General features: G+C 35.3%; 1 protein-coding gene across 2 annotated transcripts in view; it reads right to left on the reverse strand.

Annotated features, from left to right (window-relative positions):
• Positions 1 to 2,936: 2,936 nt before the first annotated feature.
• casp7 (caspase 7, apoptosis-related cysteine peptidase) overlaps positions 2,937 to 23,726 on the reverse strand; it is a 63,907-nt gene continuing 43,117 nt past the window's right edge. For both annotated transcript variants that reach the window (XM_039776012.1, XM_039776004.1), the window contains exons 3-7: positions 14,303 to 14,454; positions 10,467 to 10,595; positions 7,874 to 8,049; positions 5,797 to 5,935; positions 2,937 to 3,522 (exon numbers count right to left, since the gene is read on the reverse strand). In XM_039776012.1, the coding sequence (XP_039631946.1) occupies positions 3,296 to 3,522; positions 5,797 to 5,935; positions 7,874 to 8,049; positions 10,467 to 10,595; positions 14,303 to 14,454 (823 nt within the window). In that variant the 3' untranslated portion in view covers positions 2,937 to 3,295. The remainder of the gene's footprint in view (positions 3,523 to 5,796; positions 5,936 to 7,873; positions 8,050 to 10,466; positions 10,596 to 14,302; positions 14,455 to 23,726) is intronic.

Genomic DNA, 23,726 nt, shown 5'->3' on the forward strand with positions numbered 1-23,726 from the left:
CATGTGTCTAGGTTATTCGCAGTTACCAAAGTATATCAGCCTATTGGTGTAGGATATATCTTAGGTGTAGGATATATCTAGGGGCAAGAAAATCCTAGTGAATCCTTATATGGAGTACTAATGGGGGACAGGCAATACAAACATCACACATAAGCAGCGCTTAAGTGGATAGGGGGCCTCTGTGTGTAAGCCTCTCTGTTTGTGTGCTGATCTCTGGGAGCAAGTGTAGAACAATCCGATAACCAACTTGGTGAGTTCCACTCATCCCATAATACTACACACCTAATCTGTTGTCTGCCACAAGCAATCTTTTTTGGTTGCATTTAACTTGTTCAAACAATCTGTATGATTTTGCTCAATTTTGTTTGTATTTTGTTTTGTGTTAACTGTGACATGTTCCTCTTTGTCTTTGATCACGCCACTTTATGCGTACAGAGAGTCACGTTTTTGTGAAGGGCTTCTTTTCAAGAGTCACATTCACTTGGAGGCTGCTATTTTCATTTGCTTAAGTTATTGTGTGTCACTCATAAGAATATCATAGTCTGAAGATGCATAACAAGCAAAAAAAGGGTTAATGTTAACGTATATTGTAAAAATGTATGTTACAAACTATAGGCACCATCCTGAATACTTAAGATACATTCTAATATTTTTGAATATATATTTATTTATAAAATAAGCACTCAAACCTTAATTTTTGGTTAGTTTGATACTGCTACTGCAGATTTGCTGTTTTTATATTGATGGTCAAAACTGAAACCGAGAATATAAAACAAATACTGATTTGGCTACACTCTTCATCCTATGGTATGCAGACACAGAAAAAAACAAGTCAGTGGTGGCAAAGGCAGATAGGGGAAGAGACAGAGACAGAGAACTTGTCACAGTTTCAGCTACACCTCAAGAAGCACAAAAATCCTGCTGCATTTTCAAGGCAGACAAAACTTTCATTATTAACACCTTTGTCCAAAATGGGATTGCTTCAGATATAAAAAAAAAACAAAAAAAAAAACAACACGTGCTTGCTTTAAGAGTGACCAATAAGCTTTCAGTTGCAGTCATGCATTTTAAAAAGGGAGTTGAAATGATGGTGAGATCAGCCTTTATTTAATACAGTACGCTATGAAGCCAGGATAAATGAATGGAATGAACAGGGTTGGAGTTGTGGGTACAAACACCTATTCATTTTAAAACCAACTAATCCTGCTTGAATCAACATGTTATGAGTTAAGTGAAGAGTATAATAAAGTTTCTTTACACTGTTGGAGAAACCAGTTCAAAATTCAAATCTGTGTATATAGGATTATGACTGCGGCTGGAACTGTAGGTTTTAGGATGATTCATACTGTGCATTAAGGTCACTACTACTACTTCTGTACTTAAATATTCCCATACTTTTTTAATAAATAAAAATTCTATTATTTGTAAAGATTGTAATGCATAGAGAACCTGCAAGTTATGTAGATACATTTTTTTATTAAGTTACATTATACACTGTATTGGGTATTGAAAGTTATATCGAATTTCAATCTTTTTCTTTGTATCATGTTGATGTTTGAAATTTTGGTATCATGACAAATTTTAATGACGCAAATTTGGATGGTACAGGAGCCTTTACTTAATTATTGACGTATTATTTAAGTAAATTGCAAATCACAATACAGTGAAAAGAAAAGGCACAGGTTAAATATTGTTGCTCATGTCTCTGTCAGTTGCTCTGAGTCTGGAATCACGCTACATGGCTCGGAGTCAGACAGAATGTTACACTACGCCGCCGTTACTGGATCTCATTACCATGACGATATCAGATTATTAAAACTAGGAATTGCAGGAGATGCTGGATTACACAGCTCACTCAGGCCTTTTCAGCATAGTTTCAAACTTCTTATTACATTTTGAAAATATAATTTTGGCAGCCAATCAATGAGCTACCTGACAGCGGCAGTAGCTGTATGAATGATTTCCACGATGATAATGAGCTCGGCTGCAATCCAAGCCTTTATTTTTCCATTCTGTCATGGTACGACTAGCACAAGACATCACACAAACAAGCGTCACTTTTGTTTGTGTGGTCCAAAACACCTGTTCTCCTTCTTTTCTTGTGACTACATTGTATGCATTGCACTTCTGGCTGTGTACCCACTGGCTGTTAGCAGTAGCTCACAGAGGAGTGCACTCCTGTGATTTTGGACAAAATCAAACCTGTTTGATCATATGATGGCTATTTGCAGAGCACTATGACCGAGTCACTGGGGATGTCACAATGCATAACTAGTGGTCATGAGCTATGATTAGGTAAAAGGGTTTAGAGAGCAACAGTGAAGTGATTTCTATCCAAAAAACAGATCAGCCACAAAGTACAACCACGTTTACAGATATGCTGCACGGCAATGTCACCTGCAGCACCATGCCCTACTGTACAAAGTTGAATGAATTATTTGACATGTGTCTGGCTCACTGCATTAATCAGAATTTACAGTATATGCATGCACTTTACCTTAATACATTCAATAAAGACTTTAGTTAAAACACACTTGATAACTTTGACTTTCCTAATCCCAATATTTTTCAAGAATCAAGTCATTATTTACCAGCTACTATGAATGAGTGACTGTGAATTCTGAAATGTAATTAGAGAAAATTTTCCAAAATATTTAATAGTATCCCTGAGACAAAAAAACCTGTGCTTGACTGTGAAGATTCCATAGAAGATTTACTTAATGGCTTTCATTACAAATTACCTTATTTTGTAAGGTGAATTTTATTTCTACAGATTGAAAGGTAGGAACACAAATTTTCCAATTTGTTTCTACCATTTCCCAATATGCTGTACATTTACAAACATTCAGAAAAGCCTAAAAATGATTTGTTTTATTCTCTGAAAAACACTTAATAATATGCATAAACAGAAAGAAAGCACACATCACAGACAGGTATTGTGTTTTAACGTATCATGTTTTATTTCATCAGCAAACATTAATATGGCTCTAGGTGTTTATAAATTTATTCTAAACCACAAATATAAAAAAAAGTTTCATTTATACATTGTAAACAACAAGTGCTCATTGAATTTCAATGGAAAAAAAGGTAAATATTTGGGTACTTTCTGCAAACCAATACAGTATTTTGTGAACTCCACAAGCAACATGAATACGTATTACACTACCAGTCTGCTGTGTGTAATGGACACCTTTAAAGACAAGCATCATTGTGACTGGACATAAAACTTCAACTGTGTAAAAGTAGCTTTCTTAATCTCCCTGAATGTTCAACTAGTAATGATTTTCCTGAAGACTTAATTAAAATAAAGTTCTTTTGTGAGCATGGAAACTACACATGGTATTTGTTTCTTTTCACTAAAGCGAGGGTCCTCTGACCAGGACTCAAAACTGGTGGCTACCATGTAGTTGACTCTAGTAAGGATCTGCATGATCTCCAGCTGCTTCCCATATTCATTCAGAACGTTGCAAAGAGCCTGCACAAACCAGGACCCTCGCCCCGGATTCCTCCAAGAATAATAGCCTGAAACACACACATTGATATTATTTAATCAGTGGTACACAGAATCCTCAGGGTAGTATTTTAGAAGTACCCCAAACTGGGTTGTTGATTTTATTTTCCAGAAATTAGTTTATTGGCAATTTTTTTAAACACAAAACTTTGTAAGCAATTATACAACAGTGAACCATTCATTTATTAATCACTACTCTGTGACGCGTGATGGCCAAACAATCTAAAAAAATGTCCACATAAGTTCCTGTAGTTGCAAGACAGCCGTGTTTCGGAACATTTATTTCAGTCATGCACATCATTGTCAAAATTGCCTTTTCGATATGAGCAAAAACTAGAGGATCTACATTTTTTTTTCTTGTAAAAACATTTGAAATTGCTTAGGTTTCAATGAGGCAATTTCAAATGTTTTCAAGAATGCATTGCTGTAATCAACAGTACATGAAACACCTTCTTGGTGTTTAAAATTTTGCTTTTTTTTTTCTCCATATTAGCATGGAAACAATAATTTACATAGTTCTAATATTCAACTTTTGCTCATTATCGGCTAACAACTTGCTCTGATTCTTTTGATTCAAATGATAATAAAGAAATTAAAGGAATGTTTGTAGTGATATTAAATGATTACGGAAATGACCTTATTGATAAAAGGGCATACAAATGTGAAAAAATTAATCTATTCAAGCATTTTGGGACTTGCTTCACTAGGGGCCAGAGCTTATACTGAAAGTTGTAAACACAAGGAAATAACAACTCAAGATGGAATTCCAGAACATCATACTACATGACTATACACAGACGTACACAGTCACCAGCACCGATTCACTCACAGTGCCCCAATTTACATTTGGTCATTAACACAACCTGTGGCAGTAAACAAGAAAACCTGTTCAAACCAAAGAAGAACCTGTAAACTCCACAAAGACAGCATGCAGATATTAGTGGCGTCTGCTGTGGCAAAGGGACAGCCAGAGACAGTCTTCTTCAGACATGCTGACTGACAATTTGAGGTGTGATTCATGAACTTATGTGGTTGCACCATAAATTCTTGTTTACTTGGTCTGGAGCACCCTAGTAGTGGGCACTTTTCTATTTGTGTTTCCTGGTATTTCCATTTAACTTTACTATGTCTCTTTTACAGTCTTTTCCCTTCCATCTACATACCAGTTATGACAGTATGTTTCATATCTTGTTCTTCTTTGTCTTTTGCTCTTCATTGCAAGGATACCTCTACAGTACCTGTTTCGCCACATAAATTAATTACATACTCGGCCCTAAAATAGTTTTCCTTGCTTTCAGCAAAATCAGGCACATTCTCTTGACTTGATTATTTTCATATTATTATTTTCATATGAGTCCTTTCAAATCTTAAGTCAATTCTTTGCTTTCAATAACCAAGTCTCACCTTTACTCTTGCGTGGCCTAATTATATTTTTGTTTTCAGTGTCAGAGTAACTCCTTTTGAAATCAGTACTGGGTTGGTGGGTATTTCCCAAACTATATTCCATGCACTGCTTTCCCTAGTAACAAAGGCAGAGTCTCTACTTTTCTATTAATTTCCACTGCTGATATATTAACTTGTATCTTTGGCATTTGGCATCTGTCATACTTCGCACACATTACAGAGAAAGGTCAATTGCAATGTAGAACTGGAAGATAACAAATACTGCACTACCAGAAAAATCAGCTTTCATAAATAGAATTTTACAAGCATGAAGACCAATGGCAGACCTTGTATATGCAAAAAGCAAATTCTTATTGCGTATGTCTTTTTTCTTGTGAAACTCTGCAGGTTCCCCTGTTTTGCTTAATATTCATATTTGTGAACTGCTGGTAGCATTGAAAAACCCCAGAAACAAAAACAATTCTCCTAAGACATATTATCATAAGAAAATTGAAATGATTCCAGTTATCATTTAAAGCTTGCATGTCAAGGTTTCTCTACAACAGACTAGTTAAGTATACAGAAATTTTGCTAAAAGGCATATTTATATTTATACAGGAGGACTGTTTAGCTCTGATAATTAAAATCAGCCTGTCCTTCTAAAAGAAGTTCAGTTAGATAGTCCTTGTTTATGTACCTTTAACTGAATATAAAAGCGCTAATATTACGTTTAATGGTCTGAATAAAATTCAGTTTAAATGACATCTCTTTCAAAATCAGAAAGAAAGAAAGAAACTATACTCTTTGTATGTAGTTTCCAAAATGTACCGATGTCACTCTTATCGCAAAGAAGGATTCGATAACATTAATGTTTGCAAAGTACGCTGCTTATCAAGGATTACCTGGAACAGTGGAATAGGCAAACAAGAAATCGGCCTCAACTGGAATTTTGTGTCTTGGATTTGCATCTGTCTCCAGACATTCACTTGGTGGTCCTGAATCTGTCTGGATCCCATTATCAAACTCAGAACCTCTACAAGCCTTAAAAAAAAGCAAATATTTTAGCTAAAACAAATACATTGTGTCATTAATTTAGTGATCCAACATTGCAGCAGAATAAATTCCATATCTAATCTGAACAAGTTATATGACTGTATCTTTGTATATTACTGCTTATTTTGTGTTTAAATTTCCGATACTGTTAAAAACAAAGCAGATCTTTGGATACTCCTGTGAGAGGTTCAGAAAGGCTGCTATTTAATACAAAGAACTATGAATCTCCATTGGATTATTAGAAATGTCTTTGCTCATAATGTTCTTTTTTTGTTTTAGCCTTTCCCTCTTTAACTATGCAGTACATTTCACTGCATTCCAGAGAATATTTAAAGCCTTTGATAACATTTACAATTGCTCCACAATTTTATCATGGATGTTTTTTGAAGGCTAAATAATAAAATGCCCTACCTACCACAGCAGATTTGCTGATTTGTTTAACTTTGATCTGATTTAAACAAAGTAAACCTGAGCTCTGGCAGAGCCATCTACCCTTTAGTGCGATTCAGAAGAAACCACTGTTTTCACAGCACTGCAAATGCTGTTAAGGAATGTGTACACATAATTTTTATTCTAGTTAACTATCTCAACCTCTAGGCATGCATTTCTGTACTATGACGTGTTATAATTAGGAAACACAGGTTCAGTTAAGAGTATACGACATTTATTTGCAGGTTCTGCAGTTGGAGTCATTAATTGGAACAAGCATCCTGAGACAATCAATGCAGCTCTTGTGAGCACTTTTCCTAGAAACATTATATAAAAGGACAAATTAAATATCAGAACATATGATTGTTATAAACTTATCTTTATATCCAGCCCCGTTTACAAACAAACAGCACAGTCCAACTAACTCAGTGCAAACAATTGTAACATTTTTATTCCTAATAAAACACTAACAAGTTTTTTCCCCAATTATTTCCACACAAATATTAGCTCTCCTTTGACTTTTTTGGCATATTATTGTGTACCACTATATATTTTTTTACTATCTGAGAGCTTCTGGTGTTACTACAGAACACTACACAATATCAAGGTGAAAACATTCTACAAATCACTTTTAATAAATTCATGCCACATCACACAAGAAAGCAGCAATGTTTAAAAAGAGAACAAGAATTAATAAGATATTTTCAGAAAAGCTTGAAAGAATAGAACATATGAAATTTTGATTTGTTGAATAATATACTATAGTTCATTTTTGATAATTAATCAAAAAGACAATAGTTTTAAAATCTCTAATTTTTACTCTGTTCATCTGAATTCAGCAATTCTTGCTATGTTTGAATAGGACAAAAACATCAGATGAAAGGCAAAATACAACCCTAAACATGGCTATTGTCCATTGCATGGCAGATGTATACACACACCCACATTCAATTATACACTATCAGTTTAGGGGGGCAATTCACTTAACAGAGATATGTGTGGGCTGTAGGAGAAAAACCTGCACAAGATATTGGAAGCAGGGCCAACAGAGTAACACCACACTCAAAACTCCAAGTGGGTTCTTCCCCTGCCCCTGCTATTCAATCTAATATCAGTGTAATGTTGCACAAGAAACAAAAGGGGGGGGGCGCAGTTCTTTTATGCTATAGATGTAAAACAATTGCCTTCAAAACTCTGTGGTTTGGACGTGACATTTTTACCTCCATCCCAAAAAAAGCTACAGCCAGCTCTGATTGTAAGAACAACAGATCTCCATCACAGACAGTGACCAGTCCAAAGTAAACACAGCCTCCTTAAACTGTAGGACAACAGCGCCACCATTTATTATTTTCACTGTTGAATGATATTAATCACCATTAAATATAATGGCTTAAATAATCCCCAATGCATGGTATGTAGACCTAAAAATGCACTAAGATGTAATCCGCTGTACACACATGATCTTTATACAGATGTGATTTTTAAAAATCAACTAACCTGAATAAAAAAAAGTTTGGGCTTTCCAACAAGACTCTTACACATGTCTCCTCTAAAAAGTGAAGTCATCGTCTTTATGGCCATGGGTCCATCAGTTCCATAGATCATACCTTCTTCACCATGGCTTAAAAGGATGCATGCAAAGCATGATCTATCACTATGGTCTTCCTCTGAGGCTACAAATTTAAAACAAAGCATCCACCACAGAAGGAAAGAAAAAAAGTGGTCAGAGTTTGGTAAAAATCAGTTAAATAATTGATTTGTTTTTAAAAAATGGCATTGTATACACACTTGCTAACTCAAAAAGAGGAAAAGGAACTTTGGCTGCTAAGTTGCCTTACAAGCTGTCATGCAAGCGCATCTGTGGACCACTCTCTGGGCTCATCAGAGGTATGTAGTAACGCTCCGGGTTGAGAGGTGGTGCTGATGCTAACCTTTTCCTCTCTTGTTCCCACTGCAGCACAGAGAAAATGCCCGGTAAGGCCAACTGACTCTGTCCCTTTCAGTCCCCAAGCTATACAGTATATCCCACTACTGCCAGGAAGAAGTGTTCAGTCTTGCATCAAACGCAACAAAGGATGGCCTACCTTTTGGTCACCTAACCTGATGACAATCATGTTTTGAACTTTTTCTGATGCTGTGTTTAGCAGATCTAATTTATGGTGACTTAAAAAAATGTAAATAGTTTTGTTAAACAGGTAAGTCTGGATTGGCACCCCAACATTTTCCAGCTGGCAACTTGCGGTTCCTTTAGTCGACCACAAAATGATGTAAGGCACTCCTGGTAACACTGCACTAGTGCTTTTTACTATAGTACAATAATAAGCTTCCTTTTCTTCCTATGTATATTTATATGGATTATGTTTGCAGTATGTGACACTGTGCTGTGTTTGCATACATTACCATCTACAAAGTGCGGCTGCTAATATATAATGTCATTAATCCCTAATTTCTGTTTATTTGTCATCATTAAATTTTTTCTTTGTGTAACACAGTATGATATTGTTTTTGTCATACTACTGTATATTTGTACATAGTACAATGGACTTTTACATGGGAGAGCATATAATAAGAATAAAACTGAAATTTAAAATTGGGATTGCTTCACAGACCTTAACTATTGTTCTTGTAGCTGATAACATTATTCAGCTACATCTTCTATTAGATGTTTATAGGTATTACCATTATACAAACAGGTACTGAATGCCAAAAAAGACATACAATAAGCTTCAATCACACATTTAAGATGTGAACAGCTACTGTATATTTCATTTGGTGGTCCAGTGACATTCGTGATGGCTGAAGGCAGTTGTCACTTTGGACCCTTGAGCTCCAGCTTCACCTGATTCTTGCATAAAGCCCATTGTCACAAGAGCAAATATTCTTCAAAAAGGTGTGCAACCTTGAGGCTTGGAGTAAGCAGGAAGCCTTCTACGCATTTGGCCACTGTTCATTTTCACATTGGACGAGTGGCTTTAAGTCAGGCTGGGAGTTACGCCCGTTAAAGCTCATGGCTGAAAATTCAAGGAGAAATGAGCCCACCTTTCCTCTTCTCTGAAAATGACTCTATTTATAGTGGCACACCTAACTGTGAAGGAAGCCTGACCTGTGAAGGGCAGGCTGAAAGACTGTGGTTTCTTTGGCCAACATTTCTGCAGGTATTTTTGCCAATAAGGTGTGAGGGATTATCATTTGGATTTGATAAAAATAGGCAGCAAAAAAAAAATATATATTTGTTAATAGACTATATAGTGAGGCCTGGATAGGGCATTAGAAGATCCCAGTACCTTGTAAACATTTTTTTTTTAATTTCACACCCTAATAGCATTTTACAATGTACATTTAGACACTTGAGAAAATATGTAGATTTCCGTAATCTACAAATGCCTTTGTTGCTTGAGTATTTTGAATTCATTTTGATCTTCATGGGATCTGTCCTTCTCATACATCTACTCTTCCAAAAACTCCAAAATTGAAATATTCAGAAAGGCATCTGTACTTTCATTCTGATCGTGTCATGTGTTGCCTGATCAGATATGACTTATTTTACTTCAGTCCATTATGAGAAGTCATTTCTAATTAATTCTGTTATACTCATTGTGTGAGGATCTGGATCTGTGGAATACCTAGTAACTTCAAATATCAGATGAGGTACAAAGCCATTTATAACATTAAGATAGAATTATTTTATTCTTAATAAGGTGAATTTATTTATGAAATTCTGTATATATTATAGCAGAACAATTTTGAGAAATTCTTTTTTTTTTTAAACATACTGCAATTAACTTCACAGACATCATAAATTCTTCTTTAGCTTAGTTAGATCATTGGGAATTCTCACACTGGGAATGCACAATGGTGAGCAATAAAGACAAACTAAATTTTAGTTGCAATATTATGACACATAATGCACTAGTTAAAAAACTATTGGAGTTATGACATTATGGAATTCCTAGTAGTTTTAGTACAATGCTATATGCAATTTATATCTCAATAAATAAATTAATTAAAGGAAATAAAACTGTTGCATTAAACTTAAAATTGTAAACCAAACTGGAAATACAACAAAAATATGGAACGAAAATTCGCATACCAGTTCTGAGAAGATTTTGCATTTTTTCACATGTCTGATCATTGTAAATGCGCACATCAAATCCAAGGCTTTTGAAACATTTATACAATTCTCCAGCATCTTTATCTGTGCCATTACGCACATTCATTCCTATAAAAAAAAAAAGATACCTTTTACTAAATTCAGGAAAAGCACTGCAAGTAAAGTTTTCTGCTACATACAATTTTTAATACATCTTTTAACTGAAAAGAGTAAAAAAAAAATATGAATATATTGACTTTAAGAAATATCTTAAAACAAAGAAATGTGTTTAGTGATCTGCACTTAACTGTATACATAAGTAGATTTGTAGAGCTAACAAACATAACTTCATATCCAAGTATTCACCACATCTCATGTGGTTTCCTCAAAAATCCAAAAGACCAGACATCTAAAGCAAATGACTAATCAATTTCAAAATATACATTAACTATTTTGCATTAAAGATTCTTTTTGAGGAATAGATAGTAATGCTTAAGGTTAGGTCCATTGCTACTCCAAAAGTCAGTGACCTGAGTTTAACCAATTGTTTAGAGAAAGGGAGCAAGTGGAACTATACCATTTATAAAATTCATAAATATTCATTTTGATAATAGCAAGATAAGATTGAAAAGAGGGAAAGTTTGAGTTGTTAATGGAGATTCCTACATCAGTGAAAATGCATCATTAGTTGCTAGATGATATATACAGGTATGTGACTAAGGTTGAGGTATCAACTCACAAATATCTTAAACTTAACATAAGGAGAAAAGTCTTGGCAGCACAGGTCATTAAGAAAGAGAAAAGTTAATTTAGTCTAGTTGATTTCACAACCAGACAAAACTCTGAAAGACTTGAATATATGTAACATATGGCCTATCAGCCAGGGGATTACCTAAATAGAGAATGACATTATCTTTGTATACATAACTCCCAGAAGTCTACACACTACTTTGTTCTTCTACTAACTATGCTTCCTATTTCAAGAACAGTTAAAATGGGCACTGTTTTCCCATTCTTGCTACCAAACAGTTTCACACTTAGTGATTTTGAGATGTCTATTAAAGACAGACAACTTTACAAGGCACTTCAAGACTAGCTGGTCACTGTTTTCTTCCTGGGTATAAACAGCAGTGCTAAAAAGTCACCTATCAATTAAATGAATTTTGGTTAAAACGCTACTTTTTTATCTAGCCTTTAAAGTGACTGTGAACTAAGATTCTTGTGCTCTGTTTAAAACTATTGCTCCCACTTCAACTTTGTACCCTGCTGTGAAGGAGAAAATTAAAACATTGCTGCACATTCTCTCATGACACACTAACACTGAGGACTTTCAGCCAATTAATTATTTAGCAGATGTGCATCAAGAAACACTACTGGGGCTCCTTCATACCAACAGCAATACACCTTTGTAATGCCTCGCTATAATAGTAACTTTCTTTCTTTCTTTCACATACATATTTTATAAATTTATTTAAAAACATACAGCAAACATTTGCACTAACCTTCAAATGAACTAAACCACAATGATAGCAACAACCATCTCCCAACATATAAAACATTTAAAACATACATGCAGCCATAGTAAATCACAGATACTGTGTAAACAGTGCGATCAACATCTTTACACAGCATAAAAATGACAATAAAATCTTGAATATGCTCAATCAGAATCAGTCCAATCTATCCATCTCAGCATACTGTTTAAATTTTAAAATAACATTAAAATGGCTTAATGAGGCTGAAGATCCAGTACTGAAACACTTTACTTAACACTAGAATTACCAAAAACTCGGAAATCTGGCCCACCTTAAATCCCTTCGCACCTCTTGGTCAGTGTCTTTCGTCTTTTAAATGTGTCGATAAGCAGCAAGCAGCCTGGTATCACATCCCCCACCACCGCAGTTTTCTCAGCTCAAGTCTGTTTTTACCAGCGTGTCAGTTGCTTAAAGTTGTATAGAGTGAGAAGTCAAGCAAAATGACACCTTTTATAAATACTATATCGTTATTTGGAACACATGCATTTTATGTGTGTTCCGTGTCTACAACAATCTATGTAAACACATCGTTAAAACAGAAACATTTTTCATGTTATAGTAATAATAAAAAATTTACGTGGGCCGGATTTACAAGTTTTTTCGTAGGCTTTGGTAAGTCTAGTGTTAAGAGGCTTTCTTAGCAGCTTCCCACACAAATGCAGTGCGTCCCATTTTGCTTTGATTTACCATTCTGCAGCTGGAACTTTACACTTTTTTTGTTCTTCCACTTCACAAAGAAAGAAGCACAGTATATTATACTGTAGGACCTGGGTGAGTAATGAAAACACGTACTCTTTTCATCCCGTTGCTAGTGTCTGTAATGTGTGTTGCTAATAATCTGTATTTAATTTAAGGTATTAAAATCAATATACATGTAACAACGTATAAATGATTAGAAAATATAAAATTAATAAGCAGCAATATCTGGGCTCTTAAACTAAATTATTATTAATGCTTTTAATATAATGAAAACAATGTCTTTTTATTTAGCTCCCCAATTGGGTTACACCATGTGCAGCACAGTATGTGCATTAGGGAGAGCGCCTTTCCAAAGTTTCTGTTAGCTTTTGTCAATAAAGCGATCTATTCTTGATACACTGCTATTTGATATTCTCATATAAAGAACAAAAACAAAGGCAGATAATATGTACATGTGTGCATGGTCACAGATCCATCCATCCATCCATCCATTTTCCAACCCGCTGAATCCGAACATAGGGTCACGGGGGTCTGCTGGAGCCATTCCCAGCCAACACAGGGCAAAAGGCAGGAACCAATCCTGGGCAGGGTGCCAACCCATTGCAGGACACACACAAACATACCCACCCACACACCAAGCACAGATTAGGGCCAATTTAGAATCGCCAATCCACCTAACCTGCATGTCTTTGGACTGTGGGAGGAAACCAGAGTGTCTGGAGGAAACCCACACAGACACGGGGCGAACATGCAAACTCCACGCAGGGAGGACCCGGGAAGCGAACCCGGGTCTCCTAACTGCGAGACAGCAGCGCTACCACTGCGCCACCGTGCCGCCCATGGTCACAGATATACAGTATTTTAAATGTAAGGTGCTCAATGGTGGTCAAAAAGGTTATGCAAGTTAAAATAAAAAAAAAAAAGTCTAGTGCTACCATTGTTTGGTGCTCTCATTCGTTTATATTAGATTGATAAAATGTTGTCCTAGTTCTAATGTGAAAAAAATTCAGACGCGAGTGTCAGTAGGCTTTGTGCCCTAGGAAGAAAGTTACCCAAACTATTCTATAACATTTCAGTAATTATTTACCTCTCTGATTCTGATCTTTCTGATCATAAAATTGACAAGAAGAATTCATAATTAATTGCAGAATTATGGTATTTGTGGGTTCCTCTAGAGTGCCTTTTTCTTTTGCACGATTTGGCTCAAAAACCAATCACCACATTGTCATCTCATAAGATGCTTAAGCTTTGAGTTTGGTATTTTTCCATCCAGCCGTTTTAGCTCTAGACTGTCCTCAAGAAACTGACACACAGACACACACACATTCAGACAGACATATAGACACTAAAACATCGAGATCAGTCAAAAACCGGAGATCAAAATTTTTGCAGAATCTAAAGCTTTTGCTTCTTCCCCAGAGATGATAGTTTATGGTAAGGGAGGGTGCAAAGCAAAAAGCACTGTGACTTTCCTTCATCAATTAGCACTGTGTTTAATTTTCAAAGTGAATATAAGAAAGGGTTGAAAGGCAAACTAAACAGAATTTTCAGTTTAATGTAGTTAGGGCTTTGAAGGTGGAAAAGAAGTAAATTAGAGTTTACCTGTATGTTCATCAAAGTTTTTGTTGTTGATAATGATGCACTTGCCAACATTGTTGTAGTTCATCTTATACTGGAATTTTGGAGATACAACTCTGTAATGACTTTCTGGAATGGGTTCTTGCTCCAGGGGTTGTTCATCTTTTCTCTTTTTGCTGTTAACAATCAAAACAAATATGATAAGTGAATAAGATCCACAAAAAACTGTTTACAATGGAGGAGTCTGTGAAAGCGACCTCAATATCGCCTGAGTGCTAATCATATTAGGTTTTTTGATGAATTTGACAAAACAGGTAATTTGCATTTCTAACTTTGATTAGACAAGGCACATATACATTTCTTGCAAATGCTGAAGATGGATGACTGCTTAAGATTTCATTTAACTCTTTTATGTATAAACAGTGTAACTGTTGCTACCCACATACTCGCAAACAAAGCCAGCATTCTTTGTCATTTAGATTAGAATAAAAGCTTGAAAAAATTAAACTTTAGAAGGTCTACTTATAGCAGTCAGATATGAGTCAGAAACTTTATACCTGAGGAATTTATCAAGGAGACAACACAATGCACTTCAGCTGAGAACAATACTTCCTACACAAAGACTGTTTTTTAAAATCAAGTTTATCCTTACATTCCCCAAATAACACCTGGTGAATATATTTCTTAATCTTACAAAACTTGATATGGTAAAGTAATATGTGTCAAAGATGCTGTTGGCAGACTTACTTTTGCTGCATTGCGCACATACTTTGGTACTCTGCATTATTACAACACAATCAAAATTCTAAACTGGCAACATACTGTATACTGTACAGTATGCTTTAAACCATCTGGTCTCTGATAACCCTACCTACCCTAAAGATACTGTATCTGCACCATATGTTCGACTCTTGACACTGAATATTGTATTGTATGATACTAGCTACTATATAATATGGTAAGGACTCACCTGTATGATGAAAGAGGTTCTCACAGACTCATATGAAACTGTCAGGTAATTCAAAACTAAAGCTTTAAATAACAGAGCTACTGAATTGTTAATGCTTCTAAGTCTTTTTTTTTTACCATCTCTCAGTATGAATGTACAGTAAGTATTGTTGAAACCAACTGGCACAGTCTGGCCCTAATCAAAGAGCATCATCAAAGTAAAACTCCTCAGAGACTATAGAAAGTATATTACTCTTGGATTAACCTTATGTATGTGACTTTAATTTAAAACACTGAACAGTCATAGTATAATATAAGTGTAATGTATAATAAACCTGAAAAAATAAATTGTCCTAATCTCAAACAATTGAAGGTGTTAAGTTACAACTTAATGTATACTAGGATGTCGGCCTAGGATGAGCACTTGGATATGTAAGGAGGGCAGCTAAATAGCAAAATAAGCTAAAACATTTTTTTATGTTTTTTTTTTTATTAGGAGCTCACTAATCACCAAAAACCCAACTCCTGAAGTATATGCATTTCAATGTAAAAAGTGCATAGTTTTCTAAGACAAACTAAGACTAATACACTGTTTTGAAAACATTACACTTTAATAAATAATCAGAAAATAACTGGGTGAATGTGGGTAGTTTTTCTGTGTGTAGATTTTGTGAAGAGAAAAAAAACTGAACAACAATAAAAATGGCAAGAATTCTAAACTAATAATAAGACACAAAACAAACATACAACAGTGACTGTGGAACAAAGTGTTGACCTGATCCTGGCCCTGTCATCAGCTGTGTGGAGTTAACATATTCACACCATATCTTCAGATATGCTTTCTCAAAAAATTAAAAATATTAGGTTAAGTAGTGACTATGTGTTAAGAATGAAACCGTATTAAAATTATTTTCCCCATATTAGGAATGTAGTGTAGTGGAGTAGGTGAACACTTTACCAGAAACGTAAAAAAAAAAATAGGACAAATAAGAAAATGTTGTACGTAGCAGAGCTGGAAAGCTGATTGATCATATATGAAAAAGAAAAAAATCTTTTGTTTTCTCTTAATATAATTAATATTCCAGGCAGAACTGATGTTTTTTTTAATTCATAAATTGTCCTTCCAGTGTATTTTAGTATATGACATTTTATATACTTCGGACAGTGATTTACACTTTAAAATGTATTTCAGTATTTTGCATGGTAAGTGATGTGTGCTGCAGTAATGAATAAATCTGAATCATTTTCTTTTGTTCCAGCATCAGCATAACCAAAGGTAGTCCTCTATGGTACACTCACTATCAGGCAACACTTACAGTAAGTATACTGAAATTTTCTTCAGAAATTTGGACACAATCATTTCACAGTGTAAACAAACAGTACGCCCTCTCCTTTTTCAGTGGAAATGAACATAGTCCCTTGAATATTTTACATATAGTACACAGATTCTGTAATATGCAAAATCAATGAACGCATGCTTATCTAGCCATTCAACAGGAAAATAATTAAAGCTGTAGCAGTTACACTCTACGGTAAGTCAATATTCCACAATATCCAAGGAATACGCGATAGACAGACAGACATATATACAATTACGCCATAGTCTGAACACACACCAGAACAACTAAAAAGGAAGAAATTTAAAAAGAAAGAAAACATCTGACTTGGACAGGAAGCACAAAATAAAAAAAACAATCAGTATCAATGCAAGAACAAGAAATATACCTACAAAATGCCAATTTAAATGAGTACACTGTATTTCATGTTTGTCTTATGGACATAATTGATCAAGTCAAATATGTCGGCAGAGTAAAACACAAACTGGGTGCAAAACAAAGTTATATAAGGGTTTCATTCAATTAGTTTGTGACTTTTTATTTTAGATGTTTTATAATATAATGCCATGAAAACAGTGATAAACAGAAAAAATTTAAAAAGATCTTCATTTGTCCTGATAACAGTCACAGAGCTGGACAAATGAGACACATGAAGTTGCTAATTAACAAGTGACTCTTTCAGAAGACCATGCCCAAAGACTTGAAGGACGTAATTTTAGGAGTGGGTGGTAGAGCCAAAAAATCACATCATGGCATAATTAATAATTCTTACAGTTTTGGTAAATCCCAATATACTGCATTTGTACGTACATTTTAGACTGAGACATATATTTTAACAAATATGTATTAATGAGAAATTATGCACACAATCATGCCCTTTATCTGTCAACACACTTGTTCACATTCTATAGGGTGGTCCACGTGTAATTATGCAATTTTCATTACGCTATTACTTATTAAGTTTATTACATAGAAAAATCACCTGAAAAATCCCAGACCATCGAGAAGTGTGTGAACTGACAACATGAAGAATCATCTTTGTGCCGAACTGGAATCGTCCCCGCATAAATCAAACACATCCAGACGATCTGGATCTGCATAATTAGATCTGGACATACATATAAACTACACAAAACAAAACACAGTATAAAAAATGGACAAAGAGTATAATCACAAATTGAAAAACTCTTCAGTTTTTCACTGTGTGGTCTCTGTTATGTGTCCCAGCCTGGTCACTGGAGTGACCCAGTTATACTATAACCCAATTAAACCGGTAAAATCTGAATTTGCTACATGTCTGAGGCAGTTTATAAATGTCCATGTTGTGGAGGTTATGCAGTACAAGTCTGGAGGTCCTGTAAACTGATTTAGTCCAACTCTAGCTGACAATTGGGGGATTTAAAGCATGAAATATTTTTTTGTTAAGTAACATGTGGACATGAATGGTGTTAAGCAAGTTTTGTTTGAATATGAAAGTTTAATCTTTTAAAAATAAAAATAGCAAATTACCAACCTACATATAGTCACAGGAATCTTAAAACCATATTTGCATCTATATAAACAATAGTTTAATTATGCAACATTTTAATCTCAATTATTGGTTGACAGTCCTATATAAGGAATCATCTCAAAAAGACTATGGCTATATTAGCAAACTAATTGAGTACCCCAATTCTTACTGTGTAGACTGCTGGATGCTTGAAACACATATGCACACTTAAAAATAATAAAATTTGAATAATTAAAGTTTGACATATAGTATGTTATCATAGAGATACTGTATGATTTCAATTTTACTTCAGTCAAACAATAAAGGGAATAATCTGCAGAATCACAAAACAATACCTAAAAACACAAAACACCTGCACTATTATCCGGTTGTGGTCCAAGTATTTGGACATTATTGTATCACGGGGTTTCTGGCACTTTCCACCATGGCTTAATATAGAGATTTTGGTGGCTTTGGGACATGGCTAATTTCTAAGATATTTATGTACTGTATCTGACTTAACTGGAAAACAGTGATCAGTTTGTTGATGTTTCACAAGCATGAGCCAAACTGAAAGACATTATCACTTAGGAAAAATGTAAATTGCAATTTAGTTAGCAATAGTTCATCAATAAATTCAGAATGGGATACTATGACTGACTTACATTAAATAAACCCTTTATTACACAGAATGATGCATAGTGGTACCATGAACACAGCAGAAACTCAGCAATGCAAAAACGTCATCTGGACAGAGGAGTCATCCTTCACTTTGTTCTTAACAAATGGATGATTAGTTAAAATATGTCCTCATGGCTGAATGAAGGCTTCTGGTGTGCCTATTATGGTGGGTATGGATTTTCTTGAAACAACTTAGGATAACTGATTCCTTTAGATGACAAAAGTAGATGTCAAAAAGTTATCATATTTATGTTTTTGTGAATTCCTATCCCAACAGTAGCAAAATATTCCAATGTGAGAATACCCTCATCTAACAAGTAATCTTCAAATGATCTGAAAAACATGTAAACTTTGTGTCATGGCTACCCCAATCAACACGTAAACTCTGCACTTATAGGAAAATCTTGAGCAGCACCAGGACAGTATTTTCTAAAGCTATCATGGAAATATTAGATTTGGAATTTCTTATGTAAAAATATCACTAACTCCAGTACAGTTCAAGTCACTTGTTGAATCTACTCAAACTGGTGGTGTTCTGGTTGCTATTCATTGTCCAATTGCCTATTAAGAAAATTTAGAGATATTTCCTTCATTTTGTCAGCTAGCTTTACTTTTCTTTTAATGAAGGGTTAAAAATATCAGTTTTTAACCTGACGTACGTCAAAATTAAACATGGTACAATTTTAGAAAAATGAATAATGCATTCAACAGCACATCCAAATATAATAATCAGCTAATTTTCCAAACCACCAAACTGAAATAACCCATCACAGCTACAAACCATCAAATTCCTTTTTACTGATGCAAGCAGTTGTGCAATTGGCTCCCAGTCAGCAATTCTAAGCACTTTATTCAAGAAAACCTTCTCATATCATTACAAGTAAATATTTCTTCTTACAAAACTATTCAATTATTTTATTTTAATGTATGCAGCAAGAATGTAAAGCATAAATGGCAACACTGAAAAATGAGGTAAAACTTGTAATAAAACAGATGCAAACTTTGCTGTTTTTAAATATATTTATATGTGTTGTAGGAGGAGAGCAGACATCCCAGATGAGACAGGGAAGACGTTATTACCCAGGCAGGAGGACAGTGAGACGACACAGACAGATTGGCCGGCGGAACAAATAAATAACTTTGTACCCGGCCAATGTGAGTTAATGGAGGGACCAGCGGAAGCAGAGAGTTGGTTCTTTCTCCCATATACCACTTGGCACTGGTCCTCATTTGGGAACCCAGTTGGGACACCCCTAATGGGTGTTTGGGAGATGGAGTCTAGAAGTGTAGCCCTGTTGGATCAAGAGAGGCCACTGTCAGAGGAGGACATCCCCACTTTCCTTATGACCAGGAAGTGCTCCCCGAAAGACATGGTGTAGCACTGGAAGCATTCCTGGGGTCAGCATAAGAACGAGCTTGCTGCCTTACATAGTTGAGTCAGAGCTGGGAGGAAGCGAGCAATACTCAACTGGAGGAGAATAGGAGAATTGTGAGAATTGTTTGATTTATTGCATACTGGTGGCTTATTACTGGAGCAATGATTGGAAAGAAGTGCCTGGAGAGAATAAAAAAGCCTTCATTTTATCCTAATAAGAAGAAGAAGATAACAAACATTTACTGTATCTGTGGTTTGGGACTCTGGCTGGCTGGCTGGCTGGCTCCCTCTCTCTCAATATATATATATATATATATATATATATATAAATAAAATATCTAAATATATGTATTCATGCCCATAAATGCAGAAGCAACAAATATGTGTACTTTTTATAGTGTTTTTTTGTGGGGAACACAATCCCATTGCTGTTTATATGCCCAGACCTGCAACGGTACATCCATCAATCTTCTTTTGTTGCTGGCTTTGGCTCCATCCCACCTGTGGCCTGGAACTGGATCAAGACAGTTTGAGAATGTTGTTATGTCATAACGTCAGTTCTACTGCTCATATAATCCAATTAATTGTACATTGAATTCTGGAAAAAGCGGTTATGCAATCGTTTATCTGAAATAGGTTAATTACTTTTTTGATTGGCTAAATTGATGTTAGGCTAAAATTTTAATGAAATGCATTAATTATAGCTATTGGGAAAACTCGTGCAATCACTCACACTACCTTACTTTGAGTAGTAGTAGGCACTATTACATGTATTCATTTCATTATCATGATCAGAACATAATGGAAGCTTGGCTGAGTTAGCCGGCCATGCGGCAGCTCTGCACGTTCATGTAGATCCTTTAACTTCTGTAATATTTAAACTTTAATGTCCCCTCAGGTTGCTCCAAAAAGGTTTTCATTGTTTCTGACAGACAGACATGTATATGCTAGACAGTCTGTTATATAATTACCATAACACATGAAGATCACCTATACTCTCTACACATACAATTAGTTACTGTTGTGTTAAATAAGGCAGAATTCAACAAGTAATTTGTTGTCTGTATTAATCAAGAAGAAAAACACAAAAGTTTATTTTTTACTACTTTTAAAAATTTAAATTTTTAAATTATCAGTAGGAAGAATTTATTGAAAAACAGTTCAATTTTTCTAGTTTACCTGGTAAACAATACATTCTCTTTTTTCATTTCCCTATTAGCACAAAAATGGATATATGCGTACACAATTTCTTTATTTGTTGATGTCGAATAAATGCCAAAAGCATTTTGAACAATCAAGTAGACCCTGACCAGTACACCCAATCAAACTTGAAATTTAAAAATAATGACCTACTATTTTCTTGAAAAAAAAACAAAACTGCTGTAATTTGATCATTAAACCCATAGTTTTTAAAGGGGTTGTAATCAAGAAAGCAGGAACAAAACACAATCAGAAAGATCATAGCTCTTTTGAGAATTTGGCACAAATGTTCTATTGGAGCACATTTTCAAGATTCTTCAGAAACAGCCTGTAGCACCATATAATTTTGAAATGCTTATTCTATATTACAATTCATCCAAAAGAAGTTATCTAAAGCAAACTGACACTATACACCTGAAAAACTGAGACAAATAGTGTATACGTGATGCCAGTCAAAGATTAAAACTATACATTCAGAATCATAATGCAATTGTAAGGAACATGAAGGCAAAGTAAAACAGAGGAATGAATTAAAGTAAGCAAACCAGAAAAAAAAAATCTTTGTAACTGAGACATATACCTTGAGTCCTCATTCACTGGTACTCCACTCTGCATCTGAAGAGTTGTTTTTTTTTAATTTCCAGCAAGTAAAAGAGACTAAAGCTTTGCTAGGAGCTTGACATGCTCAGTAGTACTCAAAAAATGTAAAGCATGATGTTCTACTCTCAGGCCATGCAGAGTCCCTGAGTCAGCAAGTGAATCACACTGGACTTTTCTAAAGGCCTATTCAAACATAAAGTGCATGTAACCTAACAACCTGCTGAGGTCATCCAGGCCTCTTGCACCTCTGCTGACAAACACAGAATCATGAAATTACGGCAGTCCCGCATACATACATACATATAGTAACATACACAGTCTATAATTGAAGGGCAAATACGCATCTTTACACTGTGTAGCCAAGATCTTACAAAGGATTGTGAAGATTAACACTTTGTAAGTGCTATAAAATTACTGTACTGGAATTATGCTATATAAACTATTAAAGGAAAATTTACATTTTCACAAACAATTTTCATCTTGACAAATGTATTATGGGCAAGAAGAATCTGCTATTTTCAAGCTGGTTAAATCGTTTTTCTATTGGCCCCCATAAATGCGAGTGCATGTATGACTGGGCCCTGCAAAGAACTGCACCCCCATCCCCATTGGCTTCTACCTTGTGGCTGATGCAGTCCAGGGGCCTCACGTATAACGCCGTGCGTAGAACTCGCACTATAACATGGCGTAAGCACAAAAGCCAAAATGTGCTTACACACAGAAAAATCCAGATGCAGGAGGCGTACTCCAACTTCCACGTTCTTCCGCAACATAAATCCCGATCAGCGTGAAAAGTAATGCACGTGCACACGCTTTATGTAACGCCCCAACTCCACCCAGAATTACACCTCTTTGAATATGCAAATCAATATAAATCGCCCTTAAGCTCAGCCTTCTGTGAAAAGACAATGGGAAAAGCACGGGGGAAAATATAAGAATTTCACCGAATTCCAAGTGGAGGCAAAGGAAAAACATACAAACCGGATTCCAAAAAAGTTGGGACACTAAACAAATTGTGAATAAAAACTGAATGCAATGATGGGGAGATGGCAAATGTCAATATTTTATTTGTAATAGAATGTAGATGACAGATCAAACGTTTAATCCGAGTAAATGTATCATTTAAAAGGAAAAATATGTTGATTCAAAATTTCACGGTGTCAACAAATCCCAAAAAAGTTGGGACAAGTAGCAATAAGAGGCTGGAAAAAGTAAATTTGAGCATAACGAAGAGCTGGAAGACCAATTAACACTAATTAGGTCAATTGGCAACATGATTGGGTATAAAAAGAGCTTCTCAGAGTGTCTCTCAGAAGCCAAGATGGGTAGAGGATCACCAATTCCCACAATGTTGCGCAGAAAGATAGTGGAGCAATATCAGAAAGGTGTTACCCAGCGAAAAATTGCAAAGACTTTGCATCTATCATCATCAACTGTGCATAACATCATCCGAAGATTCAGAGAATCTGGAACAATCTCTGTGCGTAAGGGTCAAGGCCGTAAAACCATACTGGATGCCCGTGATCTCCGGGCCCTTAAACGACACTGCACCACAAACAGGAATGCTACTGTAAAGGAAATCACAGAATGGGCTCAGGAATACTTCCAGAAACCATTGTCAGTGAACACAATCCACTGTGCCATCCGCCGTTGCCAGCTGAAACTCTACAGTGCAAAGAAGAAGCCATTTCTAAGCAAGATCCACAAGCTCAGGCGTTTCACTGGGCCAGGGATCATTTAAAATGGAGTGTGGCAAAATGGAAGACTGTTCTGTGGTCAGACGAGTCACGATTCGAAGTTCTTTTTGGAAATCTGGGA

This window comes from Polypterus senegalus, chromosome 1, assembly GCF_016835505.1.
Source record: "Polypterus senegalus isolate Bchr_013 chromosome 1, ASM1683550v1, whole genome shotgun sequence".
Classification (NCBI taxonomy): Eukaryota; Metazoa; Chordata; class Cladistia; order Polypteriformes; family Polypteridae; genus Polypterus; species Polypterus senegalus.